Here is a 19,702-nt window from a genome sequence, read left to right as displayed (position 1 = left end):
CTATGAGCATATACAGGGGGAGGTAATCCCCCTCAGGAACAGTCATAGGGGAGGGGAATAAAGGAAAAATGGGAAGGAGGGTAACAAGAATAAATTAATAAAAAAATTTTTTTAAACACCTCTGTCCTCAGGGTACTTGGATCTGCCATGTTCTGTACTTAGATGTGCTGGATCATAATAGGAATGTATGATCCTCTCTACTCAGGATTTTCCTCAAAAGGCTTCTTTCAAGTTCCCTTCATATTCACACTGACCATCTGTGCCTCAAACAACCTTAACCCGCATCCTGTGATTCACTTCCCTTATTTTTCTCTGCTTACTCTGTGTTTGTCTCCATACCATGTCCCACACAAGAGCTTGTTTCACTGTGTAAAGTAGAGAGTTCTGTTCCCTGCCATATCTGCATCCCCCACAGGAATAAGCTCCAGGAACTGGGGAGGTGAGTCACAAAGCATGGTGGTTGTTTTGCAAATGTGGACACCTGAGGTTGATCCCCCAGTGCCAGTGTAAAAACAAAGCCTAACAAGAAAAGACTGGGATGTGAAGACAAGTGCCCAGGGCTCAATGGCACTAATCCACACAAACAATTAGCTCTAGTGTCATTTAGAGACACTGTCTCAGAAAATAGGATAGAGAAAAATAGAAAAAAAAGCATTAAATGCTGACTTTTCCTCCTCTGTGTATACACATCTGCACACACAGTGTCAGGTGCATGGTTATCATTTAATCATGAGTCCTGTACATTTATTTGTTAGTTTTTCACAAGAGATTAAAATCAGGTTCTTATACATCCAAAGTAATCAAATCATTTCGCCATTGAGCTACTGTTTAAGATGCTCATAGTGGCTTCTGAGCCCCACGGAGCATGCTAACAGGCAGGCAGATGCTGAGGAGTCAGAAATCAGGAGGCCTTATGGTCACAAGTAAACAAAACAAAAATGAGGTCTGAGGACACAGAAGACAGGTATTCCAGAAGTAAGAAGGCAGCTGTGGATGAAGTTGAAAGAAGAAAGGAAAGAGGTTCCTTCCATGATATTCCAGATCATAAATTCTTAATATTGTGAATAATCAAGAGTCTCACCAGAGTGTCTAGCTTTATGCTGTCTGTAGGCTTTGTGATCTTCACAGTAGCATCTGTCATAACAAAACACAAATGTCTTCCTTTGACCAGATTCCCAGGACAAGATCCCTGCTCTGTCCCCAATAAGAAAAGAGAAAATATAGTGGGGGTAATGGTACATAGTGAGGCTTCAGTGCCTCAGATACTCCACCACCACTGTGATGCTGAGACCTCAGATATTTCCCTCCCTGGCCTTCTTTTCTCACACAAGATTTCTTCCTGGTTGGCAGGATCTGGGCTGGAGATGGGGAGACAAGAGAGTGTCAAGTGGTTGTGAGGGGGTCCATCAGGTAGGGTCTAGGTTATTGGGCATGAGCCTTACCTTTTCTGGAGGTATCCATCCATGCTCACTGGATCTGCAGCTTCTTGAGGATGTTGCGAGTCAGTCCTTGTCTGGACTGAAAGAGAGGGAAGAACCTCAGCCAGGAGGTGGACCCTCCTTACTCAGCACCTTCATGGAAGGAGGGTACATTTAAAACTCATCGCAAATGTGTTCCAATATTCTGGAATATAGAAAAGCTTATATGATATCTGACATTGCACAGGCTTCCAGAACACATTTTCTGATCTGAGATTCTACAGATATGTTTATAAACTTATCTATCCTTGTATAGGCTTCCCCTTGGCCTGGTACCCTGAGCCCTGCCTTGGATAGCCCACAGTGAGACCACTACTCATTGAAACACAAGTCTGCCCTACCCTACTCACCTTCCTTCCTGGGCTTGTTCTTTTGTTTGAGTCTGAGAAGAAGGAAGAGGAGGAGGAGGAAGAGTAGTATGAGGAAGGTCACTGAGGTCCCGATCAGAGGCTTCTGGTACCTGGCCAGTCCTAGAATATAGGTGACATTATGAGTGATGAACTGAACCTGCATAGGTCTTCACTAGGTCCTCTGCATATATGTTATGGTTGGTATCTTGGTATTTGGGCAAAGGGGATTCTTGACAAGGGGAGTGTGTGAGTCTCTGAGTTGACTGTTCTTGGGACCCTTCTCCTTCTACTGGGTTACCTTGCCTAACTTTATTGGAAGAATTTTGCCTAGTCTTATCATATTGTGCCATGTTCAACTAATGTCCCTAAATAGCCTGCTCTTTTCTGTGGGATATGGGTAGGAGAGTATATCTGGCGGAACTGTTGAGGTTGGAGGAACTTAGAAGAGTGCAAGGAGGGGAGGCTGTAGCCTGGAAGTATTGTATGAGAGAAAATTAAACATTAAAAAAGAACCTACTCTGTGAGTGGCCCATGGTTGATGATTGTATTTACTACTTCTCACTCTCATAGCAATGCAACATGGAACCATATCCCAATGCTTTCAATCAATTTACCCGGCCCAGGTCACCTATTGGGAAGGCCCATTGCTATGGATTTTACATGTTTTTATTAAATATTTTTACATATACATTTATATTATTACACATATATACAATAAACTACCTACAGCAAGAAGAGCCATGAAACAATCGGCAATTATATAAATGTTACATTCATAGTGTTTTGGCTATTTGTAATTAGCAGCCTTGAAGCAAACATCTTTCCTATCTTGGTGAGTCTAAAGTTCTGAAAGTAAACCGATATCTATCATATCTCGTCATTATCAACTTAAAACATCTATCTAGACCTAAAAACATATTAATTTCTAAACATCTAAGCTTAAATGTAAAACTAAACTATCTGGTCTTCAACTCCATCAGAGACTTGAAAAGTAATAAATTAATTACCTGAGTATACAGGGACGGCAGCTTCCCAAATGAGATGATGACAGAGAAATTTTGCTACCTGAACAGTCACCCAAAATTCTTTATAATGTTGGAGCATCATCTTCAGCCTTCTGGCCCAATGTATCTGACAGACGTATGTGTGAGGCAGGAGCTATTGAGGACTTGCTCACCCTGTCTTGGCAAAGTTTGGCCATTGACTCTGCCTGCACCCAAGTTTGCCCATTTTTAGGCATAATTCTATCTGTTCTGAAGACTTATCTCAGAGTATCTGGCCTCCCACTTTGCTCCCTATACTGGAGACAAACCTCACAAATTGAAAGTAAGGAACCTGAAATCTCTGCCCTAGCCATGCACCACACCCTTACACAATGTCGTCATAAAAATAGCAGGTGGGCAGTACTACTGCAGAAGTGCTTTCTAGATTCTTTCTCTGTAAATAGATGACAGCAACAAAATGCTCACTAAAGGGACTAAATGTCTACTCCAGGACCTTCAACTTACCCTTCTAGAAATTGAGAACCACACCAGACAGAAGTTTTTCCATGTCAAGTTCTCCAGAAGAGAATTCTCCAACCCCATACATAGCATGATCCCCCCCACTCTCCCACCCTGCTACACAGTTCTCCCTTAGATCTCTGTAGTAAGACCTGTAGGGTGAAGAGCTGTCAGGCATAATGCAATTGGATGAGAAGGTCAGGGGAATCATTTATATGCTTCTCCAAATATTTCTGTTCATCAAGATACCTCTGGCCTCTGAGCCTCTGGGTTTCTGAGGAACATGGTGGGATCTCTGCTCCATATCCAGTACATTAGCCACAATATACAAAGTGATTAAGGAATGAAGAGTCACATGCTCTGAGAATCTTCATGCACTCTGGGATGGAACAACCTCCCTAGACAGGAAAATCTACAACCTTTGTTGGAATAAGCTTGAGAGACCTAGTAAACTGTGACAAATAAATTGAAGGGATGTTGTGTGGAATGCTACCCTAATTATCTCATCTCTTCTCAGTCTTATATCTACACTGAATCTCCAGACTCTTCCTGCTGCCTAACTGGAATCTTCTAGATTCCCATGAAAAGGATGGAGTAGTTATTAATTGAGAAACATCAGTTTATTTATTAATATCTGAAAAAGGAACATTTTTCTTATTACTAGGTGAACTTACTCCTAGCCCAACCAAGAACTTCCTGGGTCAAGAATCCTGGGTTACATTCTGAGGACACAACAGTCTGGATCACCTCACCTGAGACTTTGATCTCCACAGGAACACTGGGATGTGACAACAGGTAAGGGAATGAGCTTTTAGAACCAAAGCACATATAGGTACCCCCAAGGGCTGGGGTCACAGCGCTCAGAGAGAATTTTGCCACACATTGTGGATCTTGGAGTTTTGATATTTGAATCATGTAGGGATATGCAGCTCCTTCCTTGAACAGAAAGAAAGTGTCGACTGGGATCGATGATTGACACAGCAGGGTCACATTCTCTCCTGAGGACACACTGGTGCCTGGATGCACTGAGAGAGTGGGTGTATCAGGGAGATGTCCTAAAGAGGAGTAACATGAGTGAGGGGCTATGATCATTGTTCTGAGGCCTCTTTCAAAATCTGGTCTCTATATTTTCACAGACAATCTCATGTCTACTCCCTTGTTTCTAGATCTATTCCTCCTGAGATGCTCCTCATCATCTTGAAGATCAATCCCAGGCCTCCTCCCAGCTGAGCCTGTACCTTGTTGACTCCCTAATGAATGAATTACTTTGCTCACCTTTGATCAGGATATCCAGAGGGTCACTGGGTGCTGACCACTCAGAGGAGAAGTTTTGTGCACCATAGCATCTATACTGGCCACCAATGGAGAAATTCACAGAGCCTAAGATAAAGTTGACATGAAAATGTCCAGTCTGTGACTGATGGGTAGAGAGCTGGGGGAGGTCACTTCCACCATCTTTGGACAGAGCAAACCTGCCATAACTGATCTCAGAAGAACACTGCATGGTCAGGTTTTCTCCAGGGGCCAGGACAGTACCTTGCAGGCTCAGCAGAGAAGGCTTCCTTGACAGCCCTGGGAGGACAGACAGGAAGTCATCCAGATGGATCTGAGAGTACATGCCACCTCTCACCCTACTCTGACAATATCACCACGTCCCATACTCTGAGCCTTGGTAGGTAAGAGCTCCCATCAGCAGCCCCCTTGTCCCAGAATGCTCCTGATATTAGCAGGCTTAAGATCAATTGTTTCAAGTATCAAAACACAGTTAAATAAATAGAGAGAGTGCCATACCTGAAACATGTATCTCCAGATCGTTACTGGCCACTGAAAACACGTATGGAGTATTTGTATAGTATCCATAACATCTAAATAGCCCACTCTTTCCGGATGGCACAGAGATATTAGGAAACAGAGCCTGGAACTGTCCTGCGTGTTTCAAATTTGCCTTTTCGGACCTGAAGAATTTCATATTTTTCCCAGACAAATTAAACCAATCATATCCTTTTGATGAGACACACTGAAGGGTCACATTACCACCTGAGGTCACCACAGGCCTGGGCAAGGCTGACAGGGTAGGTTTGTCATGGTAGACACCTAGGAGAGGAGAAGGCAGGCTGCTTTGAAACACATCTTATATTGTCTCCAGCACATGATCTCTGGATAAACAACATTGGGAGAGTATTTCCTGAGGAAAAATACAAGGATTGTAATTTTGGTGTCCTTTCACCTGCCACCACCAGCTCAAAAGTATCTGGGTACTCTCATCATCCAACTGAGTTGGAAAAATAATGATTATATTGCCATATAGGCAGGTTTGTCAAAGAAGCAACAGAGAATTTTGTCTTACTGTTATGGTCTATTGGAGTCTACCTATCCCTCAGTTCTGGGCTTCACTCTTTATGCATCACATACAAATAAGATTCTATAGTCCCTTCACACTGTATCATTATAGAGCTCCCTGTTATGATGAGAGAGCATGCATGACCAAAGATGGTGAGTTTCTGAAGGTTCCCAGCAAAGAAGAAAAATGCACATCTTTTAAAACAGTCACATAGAGCAGATCACATTTGCAAGTGACAGGAAGAGCTTTTTTACAATAGCAGAAGAACACATTTAAAATAACCTACTTTTCTCTGGACTCATACAGTCCAATGTCATCATTCAGCAGGCTTCTGCCCCTCAAGCACAGCGGTGTCATACATTCTATGACATTGGGTTCAGTAGCTCTGTGTCACAAGCACCCAACACACATAGGGTCCTTACCTGGAATTTGGTGTCAGTTGTACTATCATTCAAAGTAAAGGCTAAGACTTTCTTACCTGAGACCAAAAGCTCTAGGTGGTTAATTGGCACTAAACAGAGCTGTGAACTACTCAAGTAATGTCCATAACATGTGAGTGTCCAACTCTAGTTGGGAGTCACACAACCCAATGTGAACTGAGCACTGGATGACCCAGTGGATTTATTCTGTATATATGCAATCCTGGAGCTCTTCTCTTCTTCCTTCATTAGAATGAACCTGTTATATGCCTGTTGTGACCGAAGGGTCACATGACCTGCTGAGCTCACCCTGGGGCTGGGTTTGGCTGACAGTGTGACTTTACTGGTGTAAACTCCTAGGAGAAAAGAGGAAGCCTGTACTGTGGAATCATACAGTAAGCAGTTTTACACCTCTTCTGGGACTTGAGATGAAAACAACACTTTGAACATACTCCTTTCCTCAAAGTAGATCCAAGGGTTGAGGTAATGTCCTCTCACCTGTCACCACCAACTCCAGTGTGTCACTACGGTATGACCACCCAGCAGAATTGTAACAGTAGCAGCGATATCGCCCCGTGTTATGCTTTTCCATGGATGCTATGGAGAACTTGACCTTGTTACTACGTTCCTTTGGAATTTGTCTATCCCAGGGTGCAGGGCTTCCTTCTTTATACAGGAAATATACTTGGGTTTTCATGGTCCCCTTACACCAAATGGTCACAGAATTCCCAGAGGCGATCACAGAACCTGGCTCTGCCCACAAGGTAGGTTTCTTGAGGGTACCTACAAGGAATTAGGAGAAGTAGTGGGGCTTTGAACAGTTCTACAGTAAAACAAAACTTATTGCTGACAGGCCACCAGGATGAGACTTGATAGGCTGTGACCATACAGTAGGGAAGGAGGTCCCCTTCTGTCACAGACTTAGGGAAGGGGAATAGGGTGAAAAAGGGAGGGAGGAAGAACAGGAGGATACAAATGAGGGGATAACAATGGGAAAGTAATCCAAATAAATTAATTAAATAAAAATAATAATTACTGCTATGAAATTTACCCCTGAACATCAATTGAATCAGTAAGGCCATGGGTAAGTCAATAACTCTCTTGACATTCCCAAGTTGGATTATCACTATCCACTGCCCTCCATTACTGAACAGTGAGTCCTACAGTCAAGTGTCTTGGGATTACTGAGAGCTCAGCTTCAAAGCACACCAGTCTCTTCACTGAGCATTTGTGTCAGGAGCAGTGTGACTCAGAAGAGTCTCAAGCTTCCTTACCTGAGACCAGGAGCTCGAGGGGGTCACTGGCTTCTGACCATACATGAGGATTAGTAGTGAAATAGCCAAAGCATCTGAACCTCCATGTTTCTGTAGACGTTATTGGACCCACTTGGAACCTGACCCGAGTCACCCCAGAGTATTCATTTCCAGATCTGTAGATTGTCTGATTGTTCTTCCTTAAAATGAACCAGTTAAATATCTGATTTGAGGCACATGAAATGGACACAGACTCTCCTAACTTTACAACAGGGTTTTCCAGGGCTGAAATGGTGGGCTTTTCATAGACTCCTAGGAAAGATATAAATGGAATATTAAATGAGCTTATACAGAACACATTGTCCCCCATGGATAGCCTGTGATATGTGATTGTGTTAGACAAGTGTTTACTTGATTTTAACATCTGGATCTAAGGCCCCTTAGAGCACTCTCACCTGTAACCACCAGCTCTAGAGTGGCACTTGGTTCTGACCACCCAACAGAGGTGTAAGAGTAGCATTGATATTGCCCAGCATTCAGATGTGTCACAGATGAGATGGTGAAATTTGCCTTGTTGTGGCCCTTTTGATTCTGTGTGGACCAGTATTCTTGGCTTTGCTCTCTACATAGCATATATATTTCGGTCTCATGGGTCCCCTCACACCAGATGGTCATAGGGCTCCCTGATGTCACCACAGGACCTGGATGAGCCCAGATGGTGGGCACATGGAGGGTTCCTGCAGAAAAGTAGAACAGGAGGAGTGTGTTAGGACAGTGCCTCAAAGAAGGTCATACTTGAAGATGACACTTAAGCTGAACTACAGCAGTAAAGGGACACATAAAGACACTACTTTAACTTGGAAGTTGGCTTCCACTATTAATACTAACCCTGATTTCAACATTTCAGGACCAATTGTATCACCCATTCAGTGACACTGGTTTGAATAGCACCAAGTCTCAATCACCCACCACACAACAGGTCCTGTGTCACCAGGGAGAGGATAGATCTTCCTTACCTGAAACCAAGAGCTCTAGGCGGTTACTGGGCTCTGACCACAGCTGGGGGTGGCTCGTATTATAGCCGTAACATATGAAACTCCATCTTTCATTGGTGGTCACAGGACCCACTTTGAATACAGCCTGGAATATTCCAGTGGTTGTACGCTGTGAGGGCACAGTTGTGACCTTCCAACTTTCCTTCATTAGGTAGAATCTGTCATGTGCTTCTTTTGAGTCACACTGGAGGGTCACATAGTCTCCAGAGTTCAAGGAAAAGCTGGGAAGGGCTGAAAGGGTGATATTGGCAGGGAGATATCCTAATAGAGGAGAGGAAACCCTTTAAGTGGACTCATATGGGAAGCATTCATTGTTTTCCTCTTCTGATATTGGAGAAATAAGCCCCCAGTGAACATATTCCTTTCCTCAAGGTAGATCCTGGGATTGAGGAAGGGTCTTCTCACCTGTTACTACTAGTTCCAGGATGTCACTTTTTTGTTCTGACATGTAAGTAGGGTTTTCACAGGAACACCAATATTGACCTGCATGGTACCATTCAATTGAAGAGATAGAGAACTTGGCCTCGTTCTTGGTTTCAGGAAGGGTTGTTTGTAGCAGGTTATCTTCATTTCCTTCTTTGTAGAGATAGTACTCCTTAACATGTAACGGCCCTTCACAGAAGATTGTCACCTGGCTCCCAATAGCTACCACACTGCTTGGCACCACCCTGATTGTGGGTTTACAGGGTTCCCCTGCAAAAAAAATCGGCAGCTGGGTCCAAGGACATCTCCTCAGATACCAACTCTCAGACCCAGTATGTTTCAGGCATCTCAAGAGTCAGTGCATACCTGTTGTTCTCCGTCTCTGCTGCTCAGGGTGACATGTAGTCCCCACAAAAGATGTCCAATCTCAGACAGCTAAGCAAACACTCACCTGAAAGTGCAGGGTTCCCGGAGACCAGGCTCAATCCTGCAAGAGAGTTACCTCTAAGTGTTCGTTGTGAATATGGGCAGACCCTGCAGTTGCAGATGATTTCTGAGCCGTTGAGACATTCTGATGGACCATGGCATGGGTTTAAGGTGCATTCCCTCTCAGACCAGAATTCACCCTCTTAATCTTCGCATCTCACCAAGACACAGCAGGGCAGTGAGAGTGGGAGTCATGGTGTCTTCCAGTTGCCAGAGGTGGCAGATATTTCGTCTTCTTGTTGTAAGAACCCACACCAAGTGTATGTCCTATTCAGGCTTATTTCTTCTTCGTGTCATGAGGACATCATCTTATCAGGGTCTGAGGAAGAGGAACTAATCTTGTGGGGAGGCTGGCTGCTGTTTCCCCAGTGTTGAGCTGGGTTGGGATGCAGATTATGTGGCTTCTGTATATTGGTTGTTCTTAACCTTTGGTTTTGTTTCTGACACAGAACATCTTGAGTCTTATTCAGGTCTCAAATTCCTCATTCAATTTCCTCAGCTCTCTGTGTGCGGGCATTACAAACACACCCACATTTGGCTCTGATATCTTTGTGTAGATCATCACCACTTTACCCATCTCCATCTGCCTGAATGGTCCCAATCACCAGAAACTAGGACAAGACACGAAAAACAACCTGCCATCTTCCTGGTCCAGCACTTTCACATGAGGAGGCTTAGAGCTGGTGGCACTTTTTCTATCAAAGCTTCTTCTTGGTTCTACTTATTCAAACAGACCAAACTAATGGCCAGTTGGCTACCAGGCCCTTGAGATGACTTGGGGATGTTATGTAAACTTTTCCTGGGTATATATGAACAATGCCCACTCATTAATGATGAGACACCACACAAGGCTCCACACAAATCCAGCTGGTGAACTAAGGGGCTATGTTAGGGTCCATTACAAATGTGTGGCCCTCTCTGTGTATCTATTCAATACAGTAATTGAAGTTTTATCTAGAGAAATAAAACAACTAAAGGAGATCAAGGGGATAAAAATTGGGAAGGAAGAAATCAAATATTGCTATTGGAAGATGATATGATACTATATATAAGTGAACTGAAGTTTCTACCAGAGACCCAACAACTGATAAAAACCTCCAACAAAGTAACTGTATACTAAATTAACTCAAAATATCAGTAGTTCTCCTCTATATAAATGATAAACAGGCTGAGGTATAAATTCCCAAAAATCACCCTTCACAATAGCCATAAAATGTAAAATATCTTAGGTTAATTCTATCCAATTAAGTGAAAGACCTACATGATATGAACTTTAAGTGTCTGGAGAAAGAAATTGAAGAATTTATCAGAAGATGGGAAGATGTCCCTTGCTCGTAGATCACTACGATTCACATACTAAAAATGACCATCTTACCAAAAGGAATTTACAGATTCAATGCAACTCCTGGCAGAATTCCAAAAAAAAAATTCTTTACAAATCTGGAAAGAACAATATTCATCCTGTACACTAAAAGAATGTCTGGAGGTTTGTATATCCCTCATCTCAAGGTGTAGTACAGAGTAATAGTAATTAAAAAAATACATATTTTGGAAAAAATGAGAAATTTAGCCAATGAAATCATTTTGAAAACCAAGAAGTAAATCCATACACCGATGCACACTTGCATTTCAACAAAGGAACCAAAGCATTACAATGGAACAACGACAAAAAAAGAATCATCAACGAGTGTCGACGTTCTAAATGTATGCTTGCAAGGAAAAGAATGCAAATGTATCCATACCGATCACCCCGCACAAAATTCAGCCTAAGTAGATCAAAGACCTGAAGATAAAAGTAGAAACACTAAATTTGATAAATGAAATCGTAGAGAATATATCCTTGAATGCCCTGACAGAGGACACAAATTCCAGAACAGAACACCAACAGCTCAGGCACTAAGATCAACAAGCAATAAATGAGACCGCACGAAACAGAAAAGGTTCTGTGAGGCAAGATACACCATCAAAAAGAAAAACTGCCAGCCTGCGGAACTGGAAAGTATCTTCACCAACCCTACATCTGACACAGGGCTTATATGCAAAATGTATAAGGCACTCAAGAAATTATACAACAACAAATGAAATAACCCAATTAAAAATGGGGTACAGAGCTGAATTAGAGAATTCTTGACAGAGGGACACCTAATGGCCGAGAAGCACTTTAAAAATTGACCAACGTCTTTAGTCATCAAGAAAATACAAATGAAAACCTCTGAAATCCCATCTTACACATGTCAGAATGGCTAAGGTCAAAAAACTTAAACAATGGCTCTTGTTGGTGAAGATGTGAGGCAAGAAGATTCCTCTGTAACTGGTGAGAGTGAAAACTTGTACACAAACTTTGGATATCACTTTGGCAGTTTCTCAGAAAATTTATAAAAGTTCTACCTCAAGATACAGCTATACCACTCCGGGGCATATTCCTAAAATATGCTCCACCACACCACAAGGACGCTTACTCAACTATGTTCATAGCAGCTTTATTTATAATACAGAAACTAGAAACAACTTAGATGTTTCTAAAGCAACGAATGGATAAAAGAGACTGTGGTACATTTACACAAAGGAATACACCTCAGCTAATAGTAACAATAACACCATAAAATGTGCAGGCAAATGCATAGACCTAGAAAGACCATACTGAGTGAAGTAACCCAGACACAGAAATACAAAGAGGGTACGATGGTATGTACTGACTTATAAGTCAATAGTGGCCAAAAACTACACAATAATCATGTTATAATCCACAGATCCAAACAAGCTAAGTAACAAGTAGGGGACAAGGAAGGACCATTAAATCACTTTGAGAAGGGGAAGCAAAATAGACACCTGGGATGGATGGTGGGAGGTAACTGGATGAGGATGGGGAGTGGGAGGGGAACAGAAGGAATCATGTGTGGGGAAGATAATGGGAGAGAGAACGGGAATCTATTGTGCGAAGGTGTATCTCTGGGACAAGCTAGAAATCAAGGACAATTGAAACTCCCTGGAATCTATGAGAGTCACTTTAACTAAGACTTCTAGCAATAGGATATATAGAACATGAACCAATCACGTCTGTCTCGGAACCAGGGAGGACATCCAATGCAGAGATGAGGATAACAAACCAGACACAAAACTCGCAAACCACAATTTTCCTGCCTATAAGGGGTGCAGGGATAAGATGGGGACAGAAAGTCATGGATTGGCCAACAAATGACAGGCCCACCCTGAATCGATGCCATGAGAAAGAGCCCACCCCTGGCACTATTAAAAATATTCTGCTATACTCGAAGACAGGAGACTAACAGAACTATCATCTGAGTGGGTTCATCCAGCAGCTGATGAAAACTAAGAAAGTGGCCCACATCTGAACAGTAGCTGGAACTCAGGATATCTTCTAGGAGAGATGGGGGAAGAATTGAAAAGGCCAGAGAAGTAGAGGGCACCACAAGAAAAACCTACAGAATCACCTAACCTGGGCCCATAGAATCTTACAGAAATGGAAACACCAACCAGAGAGCATGAGTGCCATGGACCCAGGTACCCTACACATGTGTAACACATGTAAAACTTGGTACTCCAGTGAGACCTAAAAGAGCAGAACCAGGGACTGAAATTGACTCTATTGTTGACCTTTCCATCCCTTTCCCCTAACTGGGATGCCTGGCTATCCTCAATAGAACAAGATGTGTCCAGTCCTATTACAATTTGGTATGTCAAAGTAAGTTAATATTCATGGGAAGTCTCCTATTCTCTAAATAGGAAGAAGGAGGGAATAGGGTAGGAGAGGTGGTGATGAGGGAATGAGAAGAGAGAAGGGATGAGAAGCTCCAAAGAGGAAGTAAATAAATAATTAATTAAAGAAGAAAATAAGAAATTTGTGGTCAACTGTTTTAGGTCTTATTATGTACGTCCTGGTGTCCTGGGACTCACCATGTAAACCTGAGTATGTGGAACTAACAGAGATTCACCAAGAAGCAATGAACTGCCAAGTGTTGACATAAGAGGGTGTCCCACAATGGAAAGCAATATTGGTAACTTTTCGGTGTTTTGTTATCAGCCCGTTTTCACGATAGTTATGAGTTTGGTAGTGCTTATGACCTTGAAGTGCACAGGGTCTATTAAATTTCTGACCTTTTTACAATATACTTGAGGTACAAGTGGTTTCCAGTCATATAAACATAACAGTTAAAGAACCCCTCTCTAGTCTCATGCAATACACATTTTTCACACATTAAGTGAACACAGTAAATGCCAGCAAAAATTATGAGGCAAAAAACAGAAATGGAAGTTGAAGTTCCAAAGTGCAGAAGGTTCCGTGTTGAAGTCTGCTTAAATTAGCTGATATTTTTGGAATATGTAAATCCAACCAAGACAACCCCATCTGCCTGCCCATCCTCTGGAGAGGATGTTGTTTGCTGTGTGACCAAATGCTAGAGGAGCTAGAAGGAAATGCCAAGGTACAGAAAGGGGGAAAATGCATGTGGGCATTGAATTTGGTACCAACGTATTCTAGTCAGAATTCATCGGTTGATGCAGGATATTTGTTCACATAGTGAACTCCATAATTATGAACTGTTAAAAAAAAATCTGTTTCTAATTGTGGTGTGACTCAGCCTTGGACCCTAAGGGCTTTTTGTTTTCTGTAAACAAGTAATTGGGGGTGTGGGTCAGCCCTACATCACAGCTAAATAAATTCTACCCCAGGTCAAGCAGCAGAGTAAGGAACCAGCCTAAAGGGAAAGAACGTGAGTCAACAGAAAAGATGGACATTGAATTGCAAGGCATTTAAGACAGCATGGAGGAGAAAGGGAATTTTTTTCCTTGAACTTCAGCTGAGTAGGACTGTCAATTCTGTGCACTCTCTGCCTCTCTGAGCTATGAGGCATTCACGCCAGCATCTAGCTCCTGAATCTTCATTGGTAAAATCAAAATTCTGAGATTTGGATTTTTAAAACACACCTATCTTTGTCATTGGGAGCTAGAGTAGTAATGTAGGATGGTGATGCTCATATTTATGTGAGGATTCTTCTTTACGTGTGACTTTAAACATCACTTCAAAGGCACCTCCACACTTGGAAGTCCAGGTCCCAGCTGATTAATATTATCAGCCAAGCCTGAGGCATGAAATCCTTCCTTGTGATATCTGAACAAACATTTCTTCATGCCAGGTATGGAACTGGTGATAGATCTAAGTGAGGATAAGAACAGTCCAACGTGGTGAACCTAAGAGTTTTAGAAAATTATTTATAGATATGTGGGTGACTATTTGTTTACAAGAACAAAAATTACTCAGTGACAAGTGAGTCATCTAATTCAACCACAGAATGGGAGACAGCTCACAAAACCTGAGACCCTGGCAATGCCCTTAGCAACCTGGAAGTCACACCACAGCATCAAGTGTATCCTTTCTAGGCAGCACAGTTGCCAGGAGACAACAGCAGGAACATCTCAGGACAGAATAGTTTGAAATTACTGTCTTAAGCCATAGTGGGGAAACAAGATCTAAAGAGGACCACACTGTTTCTTAATTGACAGAGGTGTGGATAGGACCATTACAAGACAGAAGTTCCCAGAAGAGGGGGCTTAGGGGAAATGTTCCCAAGACCAGATGACCCACTGAGGGTTTGCTCACTCCCCTCCTCGCCTGTGCTCTGCTTCCGTTACTTCTTATTTTTGTTCCTCTGACTTCCTCATTCCTAGACAAGGCAGCCCCTCCTCTTCAACGCTCTGCATCTAAACCTCAGTATCTCTTCCTCCTCACCCCTTCTCTCCTGACCTTTAGCTGACACTCCAGCTCTTCAGCTGACACTGCAGATTCTGCCTTAACGTTCAAGTCGCTCATGCACACTGGAGGAATATAAGGAGCTTCCTCATCATACAGAAGGGTAACATTTACCACTGTTCAACCTCAACCGTGCCACAGTCTTCATGTTCCCTCCCTTGGTCTAAGATGGTGTTAATGTATTTTCTTGCAGGATGACTATGGGAATCCAACAGTCTGGTGATGTGGAAAGAAATTTTAAATCTTTGCTCAAATCCTTACAGTAAAAAGCAGTCCATAGAGGGGATTTAAAAAAAAAGCTAGGATTCAATGTAAAACTGGATAGAAATCTGCTATTTTATAATCTAATTAAAAATGGAATTTAAAAGATCTTGTAATAGAGGCATCTTGAATAGATGGATAATGCTCAGCATCAACAAGTTATTAAAAGGAATTTCAGAGCCATGGTAGGGACAGTTCCCTGACCTGTCACTCAATGAAGCCCTAGAAATACCACCACAACAATCATTTCTTATAGCCTATCACATAAGCACCCTTTACTGAAATTAACACATAGATTGGTTACCAAATATGGAGTTATCAAACTGACCATGAGATGGACATTTCCTCCTATTAAATGCTACCTATCTGTGTGTGATGGTACATGCCTTTATTCTCAGTACTAATGAACTAGAGACCAGTAGATCTCTGAGAGACTGTGGCCAGCATGTTCTACAAAATGAGTTCCAGGACAGCCAGGGCTATGACACAGAGAAACCCTATCTTGGAAAAAAAACAACAATAACTTTTTAAAAACTTAATAATCTGGAATACGTTGTGTAGGTTTTGAATGGAGGAATCTCATCTATGGTCCTACCTAACTCTGTGTCTTATAGTATGTACCTGCAAGGCATGCTCCACATGTTGTATGATAGTATCATAACCTTTAAGGTAACAGGTAACTGCTTTCTTACAGGGTAAGACGTTTTACAGGAGAGCATCCATGCATGAAAATATACACTGGGGGCAGTGGCACAGGGCCACGGTTCTTGAAAGATGAGGTCCTCAATGCATTCTGATGAGGAGGATTGTGTTCCAGAGCTACACAGAAATGTTTGCCCCTGCCCCAAGAGCAACCTGATTGGGAGGAAGTACTTAGCACAATATATTAGAAGTACCCAAGCTTAGATCATCCAAGATGGTGTCAATCACACATTGAATCTGATCTGAGGAACAACAGTGACCACACAGCCACCAAAGGACCATACTGAGAGCTCCAAACAATAGTGCTGTTTCTCTGAGAGAAGGAAATCCTGTCATGTGGAATGTCCATGCCCTCCTGCCACAGGACCATGGGACCACGTTTCAGTGATCTCCCAAGGGACACCAGGATGCCACCACTGCTTTTTGGGTTGTGGCCTGATGCAGTGCAGGCCAAGGAGATGGTGTTTGAGGACGTGATGTTGTTTGAGTCAAGCCTGTGTGAGGGCTGCACTGCCCACACCATAGGCCCCATGGATCTCCTCCCATGTGGCCAGAGCCATTCTCAGTGCTGAGAGCTGGATCATGCACAAGTGGAAACTAGGGGCAGCACCAAAGCAGGGGTCCATGGTGGATGGGGCATGTGATGGAACCAGAGACTCAGTAGGCGTGAGCCAACAAAGCCACAAGTTCCCTGGGACAAGAAGCTGACCTGGGCCAACATCACTGATTTCTGAAAGCAATCCAAAGAAAAATACCTGTTTAATAGCCAACAAGATCCAGTACCCATGGGAGTGGGAGGCCATTCAGGCCTTGAAGGCCAACAACAATCTGGTGAATAGAATGGGAGCAGGAGAGGTGGCCCTGTGGACACAGAAGTAGAAGAACTGACCTTGAGTACACAAGAACAGGAGAGCTGGCCTTAAGGAAGTGGGAGAAGGTGAGCCAGCCCTGGATACATGGGACCTGGAGAGCTGGCCCTGCTCTGAGGACACAGAAATAGAAGAGCTAGCCCTGCCCTGAGAACATGGGAGCAGGAGATCCACCCTTGCCATGATGACGTGGGAGCTAGTGAGTGGCCCCTGCCTTGATGACATGGGCGTTGGAGAGCAGGCTCTGCCCTGAGGAAAAGGGAGCAGGTGAGCCGGCCCTGCCCTGGGGAACTGGGAGCTGGAGAGTGGGCCCTGCCCTGAGGACAAAGGAACAAGGCTCTGCCTTGGGGACATAGGAGCAGGTAAGCCAGTCATGCCCTGAGAACATGGGAACAAGAGAGCGGGCCCTACCCTGAGGACAAGGCAGCAGACCTTGATCCAGGGCTCTGAGTAGACCTCACCCCAACTTCTACCCCATGTATGACCTGCTGGAACACATGAAGGGACTGGACCGGCCGATTCAAAGATTAAGAATCTCCTTGACACAGGGCAACAATGGCATATCCGACAGCAGTCCACGTGAGGATCTGGTAACGCTAGTGTAGACCTCAAACCAGACTCATGACAAAGTAACGATGAACATTTGAAAGTAAACATATGTGGACAAAATACTTTCCTTCATGATACACTACAGCTTTTGTTATAAGATATTTTTGTTTGTCTGTTTAATTTTACTGGGAGGAGGAGAGGGATTTTGGTGCATGATGTGTAAATCATAGACAATTTAAAAAATTAAAATTTTTAAAAAAGAAAAAAAAACTACAAAGTGCATCATGCCACAGAACACTGCTCTGCAGAGAAAAATTAACTGTGGCTGGATCTCAAGAGTGTATGTGAGAGAAACCAGCCAATTTTTTTTAAATCACACACTATATGTCTCCTTTCACAAAATGTCTCAAAGTACAAAATTATAAAGAGAGAACAGATGAGAGATGTCAGGTTCTCTCAGGAATGAACAATTGGGGCTATTGGAGCTTGCATTAGAGCCTCCAAAACTCTTCTCTTTGTAAGTTGATGGTGTCAGGCATTTAAATATAGTGACAGAAAGTCGATTGATATGGCAAGGCTGGGTGAAAGCTGCATGTTTCTGGGGCTTCCCAGAAGCCTATTTGCATTTTAAAATAAAACTAAAATATAAAAGTCTGATATCCCATGAGTTTTATGAAAATGTAGTCTCAAGAATTAAAAAAAAAAATTTTTTTTGAAGAAGTTACCCTGGCTTTAGTCACATCTTCTATTCTATTCCCCATATTTCCAGTCCACAAACCTTTTCTATTAAAGTAATTCATCTTTTTTGTAATGATGGGCATCAGGATAAATTATGGTAAACTGAAACAGAGCAAGTAATTTGTTCTTGACTGCCTTGCCCACAGCAACATGAATTGGTCCATCCATGGGTGACAGATTTTTTTTTTTAATCAGAGTGAGGCATCTGCATTAATATGTGTTAGTTGTTTAATTTGGCATCCCACTATTGCATGGCTAAGTTGTGTATGAGGGAGTCATGAAGAGACAGGTAAGAAAAATGCTAAGTTCAAATCCTTGTGGTGCAGCAGGCTTTTCACAGCCCACAAATACCAGATACACACAGTCCACGGGCTCCTTGTCACAAAATAAGTCACATATAACCAGCTCAATGGACAGAGAACTGTACTCTTGAAACCTCAGTATTATGGTCACCTAAACAAGACTGCACAATGACAGCACCACGTCATATGTCAGTATATACAAAGGAGCGCTTATGAGGCCTCACCCCTAGATGAAGAGCTACAGGCAATTAATGTCTACTGATAAAGAATCAGTCTTCCACAAGGTCAGTCCCTGATAGTCTACTCAGTTCTAAGTGGTCACCCCTGAACATGTATAAACATAAGCAATATTATGGACTCAACAGGTCTACACACACACACACACACACACAGTGGCAATAATAACTGAATAATGAATAAAACATTGATAATCTGAAATGGAGTGCATGGGAGGAGGTGGAGTAGGGAGAGGGTGGTGTGGAAATGATGTAAACATGGTGATCAGATACGAACTTCTCAAAGGGAAAAATGAAATAAATGTTTTTTAAAATGACAGAAATGTATGTGTAAACCTGAAAAACAGAAAATGTACGCTGGGTCAGAAATCCACTACTAAAGTCACTACAGGCTCTAAAGGGTAATCTGCTACTGTAATTTAGCTAAATTGTAAGTATGTCAACATTCCTTCTAGTTACGTTTCTATGAATGGATTAGCTCTGGTCTCAGTGTTAGTCATGTATGTTTCTTATGCGATTTTTAATAGTTATTTGGTGCTACAGACTCATATGTTGCCAATGTATGGAGAATAAGTGACTGTTGGGTGCTGGGACCTAATAAAGACATCTATTTCACCCTCTCCATGGTTCAGGGAATATGAAAGAATGAAATATGGGATCAAGAGAAGTGCTGTGAAATGCAACTTCCTGGACATGGTAACATATTCTTCTAAGGAATTCATAGCAAGTGCTGCTACCTCCACTGGACTGTCACAAACCTTGGTTGTTAACAGTAAACATTGCTAAAGGAGGTGTTCATCAGGCCTATTATCAGTTAGGTTTTTTTGTTACTATGATAAAATACTGTGGCAAAGACAACTTAAAGGAGGAAAGACTTTTACAGCTCACAGCTCTAGGATACGGTTCTTCATGGTGTAAGAAACCAGTACCCTTCTTTCCTTTCTGCTGGATGCCGGCTGTGTGCTGTCGAA

The 19,702-nt window shown here is 42.6% G+C and overlaps 1 protein-coding gene across 1 annotated transcript; it reads right to left on the bottom strand.

Moving 5' to 3' along the window:
• Window positions 1-3,984: 3,984 nt before the first annotated feature.
• Window positions 3,985-9,660, bottom strand: LOC127203014 (leukocyte immunoglobulin-like receptor subfamily A member 6). The gene is made up of 10 exons (XM_051161828.1): window positions 9,469-9,660; window positions 9,273-9,308; window positions 8,804-9,091; window positions 8,360-8,659; window positions 7,799-8,080; window positions 7,365-7,655; window positions 6,589-6,873; window positions 5,122-5,424; window positions 4,606-4,902; window positions 3,985-4,385 (listed from the first exon to the last, which is right to left on the bottom strand). Exons 1-10 carry the CDS (start codon window positions 9,500-9,502, stop codon window positions 3,991-3,993), a joined length of 2,511 nt encoding a protein of 836 aa, XP_051017785.1. The 5' UTR covers window positions 9,503-9,660; the 3' UTR covers window positions 3,985-3,990.
• Window positions 9,661-19,702: the final 10,042 nt, after the last annotated feature.

This window comes from Acomys russatus, chromosome 19 (genome assembly GCF_903995435.1).
Source record: "Acomys russatus chromosome 19, mAcoRus1.1, whole genome shotgun sequence".
Classification (NCBI taxonomy): domain Eukaryota; kingdom Metazoa; phylum Chordata; class Mammalia; order Rodentia; family Muridae; genus Acomys; species Acomys russatus.
Note: the sequence above shows the minus strand (reverse complement) of the source record. Positions and strands in the feature narration are given on the sequence as shown.

Bases quoted from the DNA above. Each gene is read 5' to 3' on its own strand.
- LOC127203014 (XM_051161828.1), bottom strand. From the start codon at position 9,502: ATGACTCCCACTCTCACTGCCCTGCTGTGTCTTG. The intron at 5,425-6,588 runs GTGAGAGGACAT...CTCCTCTCCTAG, and splicing joins ACTGGAGTTGGTGGTGACAG to GTGTCTACCATGACAAACCT. The intron at 4,386-4,605 runs GTGAGCAAAGTA...ACTCCTCTTTAG, and splicing joins TCTGGATATCCTGATCAAAG to GACATCTCCCTGATACACCC.